At 41.6% G+C, this 15,717-nt stretch overlaps 1 protein-coding gene across 2 annotated transcripts in view; it reads left to right on the top strand.

The window, feature by feature from the left end:
* SMYD3 (SET and MYND domain containing 3) overlaps positions 1-15,717 on the top strand; it is a 446,241-nt gene that overhangs the window by 66,360 nt on the left and 364,164 nt on the right. For both annotated transcript variants that reach the window (XM_045861300.1, XM_045861306.1), the window contains exon 2: positions 4,474-4,537. In XM_045861300.1, coding sequence (XP_045717256.1) covers positions 4,474-4,537 — 64 coding nt within the window. The remainder of the gene's footprint in view (positions 1-4,473; positions 4,538-15,717) is intronic.

Raw genomic sequence — 15,717 nt, 5'->3', positions numbered from 1 at the left:
GGTTGGTGTCCAGATCAGGTTTGTCCAAAAGTACTTTCTGTAGTGATGGAAATTCTCCCTATTTGCTGTGACCAACATGGTAACCAGGCACTAAAACCTTTGTTGCTCTTGAGCACTTGAACTGTGGCTAGTGTGGCTGAGGAAGTAGATTTTAAAGCGGGACTGAATTTTAGTTAGTTGAAACAGGAATGGAGACATGTGGCTGGTGTCGGCGGGCACAGGTCCAGGGAAGGGCAGGGATGCAGAGAGGACGTGCGTGCAGGGGCACCTGAACGCTGCGGTTTTACCTGCCCTTTCCGCCTCCTGGGTTTTCAGAGCCGCCCCTCCACATTTGAACAGGAGCCAGAGCCTCCTGGTAAGGTGTAGAAATGATACATACCGGATGTGGAGGCCTCAGCGCCATGTCTTCAGAAGCATCTTTGTTTAGCGCGCGGGCGCCCCTCGTGAAGTCCTCTGGTGTGCTCAGAGGTCACCGGCTTCGGCACTCCGGGGCCGGCTGCACTGGCTCAAGACACCTTTAATTATGGCGGCATATGTTTCAATTTCCAGGCTGGAGGAGATTTATTCCCTTCAGCCTGAAGTCAGCACAGATGGGATCTTGAGCGGAGGCTCAACACGCAGGAACCGAGTGCCACTGCCCTCGCCAGCTGTGGCCGCCACGGTGTGTGGAGCAGGTTGGCATCCGAGAGCAGCATTCCCGTCCACAGCCACCGTCGTGATTTGGATTCAGGATATGTCAGTGAGGGCTAGCGTGTGCGGCTGGCTTTGTGCAGCTTTGAAAGATCAACAGCCTTAGGACGGAAGTCGGTTGTTTGTGTTTGCTGTGTCCATGTAGGTAGCCATATACGTTCCAGTTCGGTGTGTATCCAAACACGAATGAATTTATGTGAAACTTTCGACCTTGAATCAGGGTATGTGAGACGTTTCAGTGCTTTGTGGGTGCATGCTTACACTTAATTTATTTCTTCTTCCTTTTGAGCTTTGTAAAATGGTATTATTGCTGAACATAGTCTGATGGGATTTTTTATACTCAACGTTTTACATTTTCAAGATGCATCTGTGCTACCGCATGTGGCTGTGGTTCGTGTATTTCCGTTGTATGGAACCTACACACCTTATGCAGTCACTCTCCTGTCAGTGGACTTCTGGGCTGTCTCCTAGTTCAGTGTTCTCTCAGTCGACTCTACTTCCGGCTGCATTAGTATTTGAAGATGGCAAGGACAGGGCAGAGGTCATTCACATCTCGGAAGGCGGGACCAGGAGAAAGAGGGATCGGGAATAGAGGGTACACTTAAAATAGAGGGGAGGGAAGGGCACTGACGTCCACTGTAGTGTTTTCTGGATACCTGGAACTGTCCCACGGGTCATCGAGTTTAATTCTCCTGACAGTCACATGGGAGCTTTCCTTATCTCTGTTTGATAAGTGAAGAAATGGACACAGAGAGGGGAACAGTGACTTTGTCAAGATGGTGCAGCTGGTAAGAGATGGAGCCAGATGTTCGACCTGAGTTTTCCTGACCTACGTCCTTTACACCCTCTGTACAAGGGAGTGACGGACAGTCAAAGGTACGTGTCTGTAAGGAGGGAAACAGTAGAAGCAGAGGAGAGAACATGCAGGCTCTGCCACTTGAAGGACAGAGTAAACGTAGCACCAGGGAGACTTGAATTCAAGGCAGACGAGTGAGGGGAAGCGAACAGAAGGAGCTTCGTGTCCACGGCCCCTGCATGTTGCTGTCCGACAGGGACCCTCTGACCCTGCATTCGGACTTGGGCTGTGACGCATCTGTGCCTGGGGTCCCTGCTCTTCTAGCAGCTCCCCTTCTGCCAGGGATGAACAACAAAGCCTTGCGGTCCCAGGAGCAGCCCTTAATCAGCCACAGATAGAATGAGTTGACCCCGATTTATCAGCAATTTGCAATATGAGGCTTTTTTTTCCCTTTAATGAGAATGAGGATAGAATGGGGTGGCAGCCTAGCAAACGAGAGAACTTGGTTTCTTCAGTCTGTAACGTTTTTGACGGATACAAGTGCAATCCGTAATAGAATGTAAGTGCATAATTCAAAGCTTATTTTCATGGTTGTGAATTATTGACCGCTACTGCTAGCCCAGAGCTCATAAAGCCTAAATGATTGTGCAGCTGAATCTCCCGGTAAACGGAGGCTGGAAGTCGGCATTGCTCTGTGCAGGTGGCTGTTGCACTTGTTCATGTTTTATTTAGGTGCTTAGCGGTGCCATTTGAGTCTCTAATTAAAGTTGTGTCTGCACTTTAATTGTTCATGAAGACTCACGTAGACTCAGTCACCAGATCAGCTCGGCAGGGATTTGCAAAGGTAAGCTCTGCTGCCTCACACAGGGGTTTCTCGCCTCTGTCTTGAGAGCGAAGGCAGCATTGATTCATAAGAACATTATAAGTAGCTCAATGGCCATTGGAGTATATTGAGTAGGGAATGAAATGCAGAAGTCTATTACAGATACTCTGTCTCTATTAACCTCTCTAACCCTTCCATTTAGCTTGATGGATAGAGGGATTTGTGCCCTGAAATCACAGAGGTGTCACGTGCTCCGATGTGGGATCATCTTTAAGACGGCTTTGTTAATCATTGTAGCAGATCAAGACTCAGTTTAACTGGTTTTGAACAGATTGCTTCACGTTTTATTTTGGCAGTTAATACATTGGGAAGATATGTAATCAGCAAATTTAATCTTGAATTTATTCATTAAGATAGATAAGCCTGATCTGTATTTTGATGTTTTATCGTATTTTGTATTTTGGTCTGTTAACCCCATATAGATTGAATTAATGTTTCTATGATTACCATAAAATATCACAGTTTTGTTTTCTTTTTTCCATTCTGTTGGAAAAAGAAACGATGGAGGTAGAATGTACTGGTTAGAGAGTTCTTCTCCTACTAGGCTAGAATATGTTATAAGAGTAATCTTAAAGTAGCATTTGAGTTACTTGGCTTTAAAAACATTGTTACTGGGATGTTTTAAAACTTTATATGACTATCAAATATCTTTTTAGAGTTTAATGTTTCTCCATGTTTTTCCATTTTAATTACTCTCTTTGGTTACTTCAAAGTATTTCTTTTAGCATTCCAAGCAAGCTTTCCTTTGAAAATGACCATTAAATTAATCTAAGGAAAAATGCGTTTTAACACACTGTGATGATGTTCAGCTGCCCCAAACATTTTTCAAAAAGTTAACATTATATTTATTCCCCAGTTCCTTTTGATTTATCAGTCTCAGATTTTGTGAGGTTTATGAATTTAAAGTGTTTCTGAACAAAGACAGTGGAAGAAAAAATAATTTCTTTCTATGTGAATGTTGTTTTCAAAGGAATACATGCTTGGATACCATATAATTCAGTCCTTTTTTTGTGTCTAGGGTAATTAAATAACATGCATTGAGTTTTTGGACACGTGGCTGATACTGTTTTTCCTGGGCAGTTTTTTCCTTAAACTATCTTAAGTTTTTTTATTTCAACTACAGTAGCCTGAAAGGGGCAAGAATTGATTTTTTGGGGAGTGGCGAGGAAACCATGGAGTATCAAACTATTGAAGTCATAAAATAGCACAGTTAGTGACCGATGCCAACCATGTTACTGTTTCTTAGAGCTGTCTGAACCCCTCACATACTTGAAATGAAATGAAATGTTGCAATGTAGTTGGTTGCTGGTGTAGTTACAAGGATCATTTGTAAAAAGTACTTATTATGTTTTAGTTTCTTATTAGATTGTTTCCCTGCTAGTCTAAGCATCGTGAAGGCCAGGGCTGTTTCTATCTTATTCTGTGCTCATTCCCCACTGCCTGTCATGGTGTCTGGCTTAGTAAGTAATGGTTGGATGAAGAAATGAATGATCATTTTCTTAAAGTGATGACAGTACCTTAAAATGAGTCACCTAGCTCTTGAACTTTTTTTTTTTAGGATTACAGTTCTGATGCCTTTTTTAAAAAAGAAAATGTGTATTTGTCTTTCCATTGGCATCAATATGCTGATTTTTTTTTTCTAGAGGAAGAATGTTTTCAGGAACTGTCTGGTGGCTCCGTTTCTGATACTTTTCTCTCCGCTTTCACTGCTGCCCAAATGTTTGCTCTGCAGGAAACCTTACCCACATGCTATTATCCCGGAGAGAAAAGCAGTAATTAAGTTAAGTCTCCATTCGATGTGAGGCTTAGCTTGAACAGCTCCATTTTGTCCCTTGAATTATCTTTTTAACGCACTGAAGTGTGCACTTAAGGATGGTTAAAGTGGTAAATTTTGTGTTATCTACATTTTAATCACAATTCAAAAAAGGCACATTATGATGTCCGCATCTCACAGTGAAGGTGAAACGTTGATCGGTGCAAAAATCTTGAGGGACCGCGCAGACGGAGTGAGCAGAAACCGTTGGTGTCAGTGTGTGGGGTCTGTGCCTCCTCCTCCACCCAGACGCGGCTCTCGGTTCCTAACGTGGAGTTTGTGTTTCCACAGGAAGGAGAAGCTGATGCGATGCTCTCAATGCCAAGTGGCCAGATACTGCAGCGCCAAGTGCCAGGTGAGACCCCCGGCCGTCAGTGCCGCCTCCACGTTCTCCCGCTGTCGGTCCGTCCGCGCTCCGTCCTGCCTGTTCACCTGTGTCTGTTTCCTCGCAGTCCGCGCCTCACTTCAACTCACTTCTTTCCGTCTTAAAATAACATATGCATATGGTAAAATATAACTTACATGTAAAATCCTATATATGATGCATATATCATGAAAGAGAAGTAAAATTCTGCTTTTTCCTTCCTCTTGTTCCCCTGACCTCAGGCCTGTTCTGCAGAGGTAGCTACTGTGAAGTTTCTCCTACGTCTTTGCGGTGTTTTCTGCTTTCTTGTGTACACATCATCATATGCATGTAAATCCTTTATTTAAATAACAGATGAAGGTTATTCTGGCACAAATTCTCGTGTACCTCGATTTTGTCTTTCATTTAATACTCTTTCTAGGGGAACTTTTTGTAGCATTCCACATTATGAACATGCCACAAACCGAGTTTTCCCATTAATGAACACTTATGATTTTTCCAGTGTTCTGTATCGCTGTTAATGCACTGGACATCCCTTTGTGCACATTTTTGCACACTTCTGCACGTTAATTATAGGATAATTTCTTCTCAGCTGTATTGATTAGTACAAGGATAGATGCATTTTGAATTTTTAAAGATGACACCAAGTTGCCTTTCAAGAGTCTAAGCTAATTTGCAGCAACTGGCAGTCTGGGTGAGCGCCGCCGTTAACATGTTCGAAAGCCTCTAAAGGATGTGTAATTAACATTCAACATGACCTTTACTTCTAACCTTCTGATTAACCATCTAATAAATGTAATTATGCTCTAATGAATTGTGTCATAATAAAAAGTCTAATTGGAAGTTTTATGTCTGTGTCACTTGCACCCTATCCTTCACCCATTCCTTCTTGTTTCTTACTTTGGGTGGGGGGAGGTGTTTTCCATGTCTGCACTTGCCTCCCCCCTCAAGCTGCTTCTTTTCCTTCTTTAAAATCTAGGCCTTGCTTGTCTAAGGGACTTCCTGCTTTCTCACTTGAAAATAATTTCTCCAGGCTGCAGATAGAGTGACGTGAATGGAAAAGAAGCCAAAACATACAAAAAAGGCAGAGGACCCAAATTTTAATGACGATTCTGCCATTAGCAAGTTAAATTATCCTGGAGAAAACACTTCAACTTTCTGGGCCTCGGTTTTCTAATACGTACTACTAATATGCACGAATATTTATTAGACACTACTGTGTACCAGGCACTGTTTAATTCTCTTGACTCTCACAGGACTTCTGGGAGGGTTAGGCGCTATTCTCGTGCTCACATCACTGAGAAGGAAACGGAGGTGCAGGTAGCAAGGAACTGACCGAATGGCCTAGAGCCCGTAGGCGCGGGAGTTGGGGGGGAGTTGGCGGTTAGAACTTAGACTTCGGATTTCTCTTCTAATCCTGAATTGTATTCCTGCTCTAACATTCTAGTTAGCTGTCATTTTCCTTTTTCTTTGGTAGTCTTTAGTTTCTGGCTTTTTGTTTTATTTTACTCATAATAAGGCTAACTCTATCCCCAGGAAACATTAAACAGAAAATATGAAAATAAAAGGTTAGTGAGGACACTTTCCTAATAAAAATAGGGAATGTGAAGAATAATCACGTTATTTTTACCTCATTTTGTGAACCAAAAATTCTGCCACAGTTAGACAGATACCAGATTTAGGTAAGATCATTAGCAATAGTAACAACAAAAAGAAAAAATGAAAATTAAACCCATGATTTTTGTACAAAATACATTCTAGAAAGACTGTTTTATGGTGATGTGGTAGGTCTTTTATTCATTTGAAACAGCTACAAGTTTCAGGGGACTTCAAGGTAAGAAGACTACATATGCCATCGATGAATTACTGTTACCTGTCACAAATCTATTGGATGACCTTCTTTCCTACTCTCAAGACCTAAATGTTCACATTTATTTTCCCCTATTTTTATGAGTGTTTTTCCCCATGTTACTTTCTCCTTTTGCAGTACAATGGAGGGGAAAAACCCCATTATCTGATTAGAATGGGTAGAGGGAGTGTGGAGGGCTCACACGTCATAGTGATTCATTGCAGACCACGTAGTTTTACCATGGATATTCGCTGTTTGTGGTAGCATCAGCAATAGAGTCACCGTCAGATAGGTGGTAGGAGGTAATGGGAAGTAGGCTAGGACGATGAAAGATACAACGCCGTGCGAGCTAGTGCATATACTTACGTGTGTGTGCGGGCGTAGGGGTGTGCAGAGGCGGATGGGAGTCCAAGATTGGCTAGAACATATGCATTTAAACTCCTCTATTTAGTGCAGCCTTCAGGGACAGCGCTGAGTATTGTAATTATTGTGGATACCCACCAGGCAGCCCAAAGTTGACCCGACAGACTGAACTATGAGCAATAATGAACAGGGGGCAAAAGCACTGGGACTGGAAATTGATATGGAGGATGTGGGTTTGTAGCATGAAATCTGGGATGTGTTTGCCCCAGCGGCACGGAACTTCGGTTCACATGCTTAGCACTTGCTGTGTGTGCACTTGCACTGGTGAGTTGTTCCTGAGGGGCTCCTGAGGTGTTACAGTGCAAGGTCCCTTGTGCCCACGAGGATGGTATCAGTACTGTCGATTTTCACATTTTATTTCTGAACATACGCAGTACAAGGCTACATTTTCATTATATGATCCCCACGACATAAAATAATACAGAGTAAAAAGTAGAAGTCCCTCAGCTTCTCTCCGCCACTCCTACTTTTGTGTTCCAGAGGAAATCTCTGTGTGCTTGTTTCGTGAGTGATGTCCAGACCGTCAGTCTGTGCTACAAGGTAGTACACACAGGCAGGGACCTACTTCTATGTGTAGCACCATTTCTGATGGCCAGAACACTTTCTCATCAGTGGCTTTGCATTCCTCTGCGTGTCCCTTAGAATGTGGTACCACGTGATATGTAGAGGGGTTACATGTGGGAACCAGTCTTATTTCTATATCAGCATGATCTGGACATCACTGATGATTAGGAGATCGAAGGGAAGGAGCAGGTTAAGTTTCCTTGACAAAAAAGCATTCTTAAAATTTGCAATATTGGTAGCATGTAAATCAATTTTTGCTAAATTCACAAATTATTATTTCACCTTGGCTGGATTTAATGTGATGGATAATATGCACATATCTAATTAAATTAATTGGTGAGCAAAATAAGCAGCTGGGTACTGTATCAAATTGCAGTTTATATACTTCTAAAAAGTACTATATTAGTAGAGAGAGACTCTTTTATGCTGATAATTATAGGCCTCTTTAAAAATGTGAATCGTATTTTTGAGTTCATATTTTATGCTTAGCTGTAGAATGATTAGATTCACTTTTGATGAATTTCACACTAGTAAGCCCTTAACAGGGTGATTTGGTAATTTGTTTTCTAGACTATCACACCCAAAGTGATGGTAATGAATAAAGCCAAGCATTCTGTTTGTTTTGTAAATAGCTGTGCGCCAGGCTCCAGACGGATGGGACATGTAGAATGTTCCAAGGAGAAGTCGTCTTCCCATCTTATTGTAAACAAAACGGGAATACCGGATAAAGGTTAAAATTATTTGACCATGTTTATGTCTTGGATTTCTAAAAATCTGGGGATCTGAGGTTTTCTTCTCCCACTTGCCTGGGGAGTGATCCCACCTACTCCCAGGGGTGTCTGTGCATTAGTGACTCTCGAGTCTCCTTCTCGAGCCCTCCTGTCTCCCGAGCCCCACACTTGGAAGGCAGCTGCCCTTCGAGGTGGCCTCTTCCGCCCTGCATCGGCGGTCGGTCCTTTTGTCCCCGCTTTCTGACCTACAGAAGTAAGGTTAAGACTCTCATCTGTTGATGGCCCTTCTAGTTCACTTCAGGAGTTAAAAACTTGATCATTACTCGTGTTGAGGAGACAGAATGCATGTGCCTCACCTTCCGTGTTCAGCTAGAACCCGGCATGGACATGAAGCTAATCTGGCCTGGGAGGTTCTTTCAGAGAAGATTGAAGTGCATAGACATGAAGGATTCATTTTGCCCTTCCAGCTAGAACATACCAGTGAGGTCGTTCCCACTTGCCATGATCTCTCACTAGCTTGGAGTGGATGGGAAACTTTCTGTAGAGGGCTGGGAAATAAATGTTTTAGACTTTGTGGGCCATAAGATTTTCCATCAGCTCTGTTGCCGTAGAATGACATGAGTGAGTGTACACTGTGTAGTTATGTTCTGGTCAGACTTGAAGAATAAACAAGTGGCAGAATGGACTTGACCTGTACCATACTCTAGGCGATGACTGACTGACTGACTTTGGGGTGCTAACGTTCTGGTTTATTATATGGCTTCTCAATGAACCAGGAGACTGTAATTCCCATTTTACTTAGAAAGAAGTAATAATTTATTCTTGTTTCTTTTCTTCTGTCCACTTCATGCCTTATGACCATTCTCCTGCCTCACTGCATCTTTATATCTGGTCCAGCCTGTCTGATTTGGGTAAGGCTAGTGGGAAGGTGCTCTGGTTCTACATTGGATAAAGCATCCCGTAAGCTCCTGAAGTGATGAGTCTAATGCCCATCACTCGGTCTCCAGTGTGCTGCAGGGAGATTTTATGCAAGATTTTCATGAACACCTGCCAGTCCACTGCAGCTGGTTGGACAACCTGCCTGGCTTTCCAGTCCCCTTTCCCAGACTCTAGCTTTTCAGAGCTCCTTCTGTCAGCCCGTAACCCAGTATTGGATTACATCTGAGGCTTAAAGGAGATACTGTTTATTTGCCGCTAAGTAGTCTGTGAGGGAATGGAAGACTCTTGGGCCTTTCTTCCCCCCATAAATTGCGTGGCAACTCCACCCTCTTTAAGGTTTGCCCATAGGAAACCTCTGTAGGTGATTGGAGTGAGTCTTGTATATGTGGTAAAAAATCATCTATTAATTATTAATAATTGGTCATTATTAATTACAAAAGGAGTTGTTGAATAAGCTGGCTTAGAACAATTTTTTAAAGGTATTTTAAGCCAACTTCTCCATCCTTAGTGACCTAAGGTCTGAGGAAAATACTGTTTCAAATGTTCAGTTTTCTGTAACCCTAATGTGGGCAGGTTTCCAACCTACTTTGACATAATTTAGGTATTTGTTAGGGATCGGTGTTACAGAATTCTAGATTTTATCATTGGGAGGCTGCCTTAGAGACTGCGGAGATCATTCCTCTTACTGAGTAAACGTTTGCTGAGCCCAGCTCATGAGTTCAGTGTGTTTTACCCAACCCAGGCTCAGTATGTGTTCATCCCACAGTAGGTGGGAATTTCATCCCACAGAAGAATAGGCCACTCAGAAATGAGTATTTACTCCAGCCCAAACCCAGTGTTTAACAGCCTAAACCCAGTGTTTAACACATGTAAACGGCTTATTGAGCTGTAGCAATTCTGTTTCCAAGGTAGGAGGGAAATGTTATGTTAATAGGGCAAAGGTTCTTGTGAATTAGAATGAAGAAGTAAGAAGTTAGAGTTTATCTTCTGCTTCTGTTGCAGTCAAGCAATCACGATCACGACACACAACACGACTGATGAAAAAATAATTGTCGGGGGCTTCACGGTCCTTTTTTCTTTTTGGATGGCCTTAATTTCAAATAATCAATGAAAAATATATAGCAAATTAGATCTCCTAGATGGTACTAGTTTTAGAATGAATTATATCTGTTGAATACCTGCCGCATGCGGGACACGTGTAATTAGTAGTGCACTTATTTAAGGAAACCAGACAAATAGAGCTCTGATCAAAGAGTTTACTGAATGAGCCTTTGCAGCACAGAAGATTTCATTGACATTAGCAAAAGAATTCACTGCAGTGGTTTTTAAACATTTAAATGTTGATATAATTAACTATTCTTTGAGTTACAGATTTTCCAGAATAAACATTAAAAAGTGGTGTTTCTTAAGCAGTAACTTTGCTGTCTCTTCCATATAAAAATGCTTCTCCCCAAATCACAGTTACTAGACGTTGGGTAATTATATTTGCTTATATTCATAAATGTAATACATAATATTTGTAGTAATTCAAACAGTATTGGGAAAGTAAAAAGGGAAAGGCAAAAATAGCTTTCTCTTTTAGGAAAAGTTGGAAACAATATTACCAATTTTTTAGCATGTTAAACAAAATTACCTTGAGCATTCTCAAACTTCTGCATATCATTCAAATTTGTTAGGATTAATTGCATTATAAATGTTACTTCTGTGTCAACAATACACACATTAAAATTTTTGATATTCGTTACCAAAAACTCATCAGAAATGAGGAGACACAGTTCTAGTGATGAGGCTGTCGTCCCCACTTCCCTGTACTCTGGGACACTTCTGAACACTGTGAGTTTCATTCAGCATTGCTGAACTAATGACCTAGTTTCTGTTCGTTTTTCTTTGATCATTAGTGTGGTTTGTATTTTCTGTTTATTGATTTTCTTTTTTAGGCACGAACTTCCTATTTATGTCCTTTACATTTTTCTCTTCTTAAGACTGAAATATTCTTTCTTTTCTTAATGATTTTGTAAGCTCTCCTTGTATTTTGGAGGCATTTAACATTGTTTTCATGTTTTAGATTTTGTTTCTCTGGTTTGTACTCTATCTTTCAACCTTGTTTGTGGTATCAGGTTTTCTCCTGATGTGCAAAAGTGATTTATTTTTATGTAGTTTAATGCGTACCTCTTTTCCTTTATGATTTCTGGATTTTGTGTCCTGCTTAGAAACACTTTCCTCACCTCAGTGTTATAAAATATTCATCCCACAGGGTAGTAGTTTAATGATAAGTACAGAACAGTGGTTTGTTGTCTTGTCTGTTTAGCATATATAATGACCTCCTTTTTCATTTAGCCTGACACACTGGTTTTCAACCTTAGCTACAGGTGGAATCCCCCAGACTCCTAATCCTGTCTCCCTGGTGCTGTCAGAATACCTGGGGTGGGTCCCAGGCTGTGCATTTAAAAAATGTTTTTATGTATGGGTATGGTGTGTGTTAACTGTGGAGCTTTATTCTAGCCCTGGGATCTTCAGCTCCCTCAGACCCAACTTCACCCTTCCGTGACTAATTTTTGTTGTACTCTCTACTGTCTTGAAATGAAATTTTCGTAGATAATACAATCTACTACTTATGTATTTTCAGAATTAAGCATCAATATAATGCCATGACTGGAACATAAAGGAGAAGGGAAACTACAACCTGTAACTAAATAATATGTATTTTAGAAGGTGAGTGCTCAGGCACGACTAGCCTAGAAAACAGTTAAGAAGTCATGTCCATCCGTGAAGCGCAGATCAGAAAATGTGTTTTATTAGTAACACAGACACTGTAAATGGTGTTGCCTTTCATGATATATGTTTTTTTGAAATATTGGATAAAAACTTTAGCTAAAGTGCTTCAAACAGTCTTCCCTTGATTTACCTAGAAAATTCAGAGCTATTAAGAATATGTAAAAATAGAGCCCTGGCTGGCGTAGCTCAGTGGATTGAGCGCGGGCTGCGAACCAAAGTGTCGCAGGTTCGATTCCCACTCAGGGCACATGCCTGGGTTGCAGGCCATGACCCCAGCAACCGCACATTGATGTTTCTCTCCCTATCTCTATCTCCCTCCCTTCTCTCTCTAAAAATAAATAAATAAAATCTTAAAAAAATGATAAAAAAAAAAGAATATGTAAAAACAAGCTTTTCATTTATACACATGAAAGGAGGTTTAGAAGCTTGTCACCTTTATAGAATGTCTGAGTGGGCATTGAAAAGTCATGTTGGGCCCTGGCTGGTGTAGCTCAGTGGATTGAGCGTGGGCCAGTGAAGTAAATGGTTGCCAGTTGGATTCCCAGTCAAGGCACCCTGGGTTGCAGTCCAGGTCCCCAGTAGGGGGCGCATGAGAGGCAACCAGACATTGATGTTTCTTTCTCTCCTTTCCTTCCCCTCTCTCTAAAAATAAATAAATAAAATATTAGAAGAAAAAGGAAAGTCATGTTGGGTTTGGAACAATTGTCATTGTAGGGCATTGTCCTGCAGAGGATGTCTGGCATCTCTGCTTCCCAGGCACTGCTATCAAAGCACCCTGTACATTTTTCAGAGAGCCCTTGGGACAGTGCATGTTATCAGCCACTGGTTCTGAGTCAATGTAAGTGCTGTAACACATACGAAAATTCTGTATGTAGATTTTGATGTTGTTTTTGAGTTACACATGGAATTGAGTCAGAGATGTCTTTATTTCCTTTTTTTTAGCCAAAACTCTTGTATCCTATTGCCTTTGTTTCTTAGCACAATATTTCCATTTCCTTTGTCTCTCATGCTAATTTGTACTTATTGTACATGATTGTTAATTTTCATCTGTGAGAACAGTAAACATTACAATAGTATTGTGAACCAAATCTTAATTACTTCCTGGATTTGCAGTAAGGGAAGAAAAGAGGAAAATGTAAATCAGGAAGGTCGTTTGAGTTGCCGGGAGATTTCATGTTCTGGTATAGGGTCTGGGCCGAGGTTAAAGTTTGCAGAGTGAAGACAATGCCTCATGTTTTTGTGTGGTTGTGGGGTTTCGCTTCACAGTCAAATGCAGTAACTTAAAATACGTCATTGTACGCCTTTCTTGGTATGCTTCTATCAGTAGGCCTAATTAGAAGTGATGGCTGAAGCTGAACAGTAAGTCCTCACAATTAATGTTGTAAAGATGTGGATTTTAATATCGTAATGAGAAATGAAGTGGGCTGTAAAGCTGACACTGTAGTACGGACCAGTTTCCAGTGCTGTGATTTCTCGCAATATTTATATAGATCTGACTTGGCTTTCAGATGAAAAGAATGAATATCTTTCTTGCTGAAGCAAATGGGAAGATAAATATGTGGTCTGACGTTTTTATGCAGTGACCTAGGGATAGCCTTGAGAAACATATTGTCTAGTTTCCAATTACTGTTGAGAAATGAAAGCTCAATGTTAATTATGTTAAAGTCATAAATTGTTTATGATAAGAATTCTAACAATTTGGGTGTTTACATAATATTGTCCAGCAGATCAATTGGTTCATTGCCTCGGGGTTCATCAATTCGCTCTGGTAAACTGAGCTGCTCCAAACGGGAGTTTTAATGAAGGAGTCATGACCGATCTGCTGTCGTTGAGATAGGTATTGATTAAGACCTGCTTTATATCTCAGCCTTGTTTCACTAGGTGCGGCCCTTTTTCAGCGGGGAACGCAGGCCGGCTTTGAGCAGAGCCAGAGGGGCTCTCTGGGAGAGCCGTTGGCCCTGTGTGGTTCCTGCCTGCCCACCCAGCCAGTCCACTAGGGCACCTCTCGGGCTGTGAGAACTTTGCCCCTGAAGTTATGGTTCTCCCTTCAAAAAACAAATAAAAAAATATCAATACTCGGGTTTCCTCTCAGTGCGAATGACGGTGAATTTGTCTGCTTAACTTGCAGCCGTTCAAAGGCCAGACGAAGGAAGGAGAGTGTGTGGCTGTGCCTGGGTCGGAGCATGCCAGCCTCACTTCCCGAAGGACGGCCAGTACAGTTCTGGGGGTCTGTGTGTTCATTAACACACACGCATTTCTTTAATGCAGAGCTTTTTCAGCACTTCCAGGGAGCTTAAACATGCTATTCTGAATCGCTAAGCAGAGTCTTCACTGTGTTGTATTTTTCAAACTTACTTGACAAAGGAACCACATTTTTTTGGGAGCTTGCACATGTTGGTAATTGCTAATTGCTATTCCAAGACTAGTCCCCTGAACAATAGAAACATTTTTTTCCTACTGAGTTATATTTTAATGTTATGCCTTTTAGTGAATACTGACATTAGAAGGAGCTATATGAAAGGCCATTAGAGTTGTTGAAGACATTGTCCAGTATGTTGATTGCGTTCTCAGAATAAATTCCTCCTGTGATTTAATACTTGGTAAAGCTATGTGTTTTTCTTTTTCAGTCAGATGAGATTTATATAAGCCATTATGCCTTTTTTTTTTTTTTGCTTTGCCTCTAAGGCAACTCAAATAAATGTAGCACACAACACGGTAATTATTGCGCGCTCATGTTTAGCATACTAAGAACTGTTACTCTCCCCTTTTCTATTTACATAGCTTAGTGTGGTTAGATCCCAGCTGTTGAGCTTTGCTTCCTTCATCGTTACTATTGGGATCTACCGTTTGGATTATTGTGAAAATCAAATGAAATATTCTTTTTTAATTGCTTAGTCACGTGCCTGACACACTGTAGAACATTAAGTAAATGCTGTCCGGACTTTTCTCTTAATTTTCAGATTTTCTGTTTCTAATTTTACAACCATATTTTATACACATCTTTGCCAGCTCAGTTGTGTTTAGAAGTGAGAAGTATAAATACTAAAAAAGGAAAAAGCAAAGATTATAGGCATCACAGTAAGAACATTGCTGTGGTGGATGTGAGGGAATGAAGTGGGTAAACGAATAGAGTGGAGAAATGAGGTGACGTGTCCCTAGTAAACGGTGTCTCCGGGATTTGGGTAGTTAAGGAAGTAGCAGCAGACAACCACACCTCCACCCAACAACTCGATGTGGGTAGGCTTTCTGAGCAAAATGCTGGCTTGAACTTGAATCTGAGTCACAGTGTCAAAGTAGCTGCAGCTCTCTCAGCATTTTTGTTGTGCTGCACGTGTGTGCGTAAGTGGAAGAGAGAGTTCCTCCCGGGGGCGGGGGAGGGGCGTTTACAGGCCCAGAAGTTGGGAAGCAGCCTTACAATTTCTTAAATACGAAGTGTTGTGAGTACCGGGCCTTCCGGTGGTGGGCTAGAACAGACTGGGCATGTGGTCTCCCTGTCTCCCACTCACCAGGGACACACGTGAGATACTCTGGGTTTTATTTTCATAAGGGAGTGACCCGTGTGGGGGAAAAGCGTGGCATTTCTGATGCACGACTCAGAGTGTGCTCGTCCTTCCCTCCAGCCCCCTTACTGCTAGTGTCACAAGGCCGGTGAGCTGGCTCGCTGGTCCCTCAGCCACAGCAGCACATGGCTGGGATCCTGGGCTCAGTGACATATAATTTATCATCCAAGCTACCCTTTTCTGGGGACACTGTTAGTAATTAGGCCAGGACAACATAAATAAGACAGTCCTGGGCAAACTGGACATTTGGGCACTTGAGCTAATAACCCCTTTTCTGCATGCTCTTCAAAAACGGAAAGGTTTTGTATTTTGAGTTACAGTAACCCTCCT

Source organism: Phyllostomus hastatus, unplaced genomic scaffold (assembly GCF_019186645.2).
Source record: "Phyllostomus hastatus isolate PE091 unplaced genomic scaffold, TTU_PhHast_1.1 phas_contig_148, whole genome shotgun sequence".
Classification (NCBI taxonomy): Eukaryota; Metazoa; Chordata; class Mammalia; order Chiroptera; family Phyllostomidae; genus Phyllostomus; species Phyllostomus hastatus.
The sequence above is the reverse complement of the archived record's forward strand: the minus strand, read 5'-3'. Positions and strand labels throughout refer to the sequence as shown.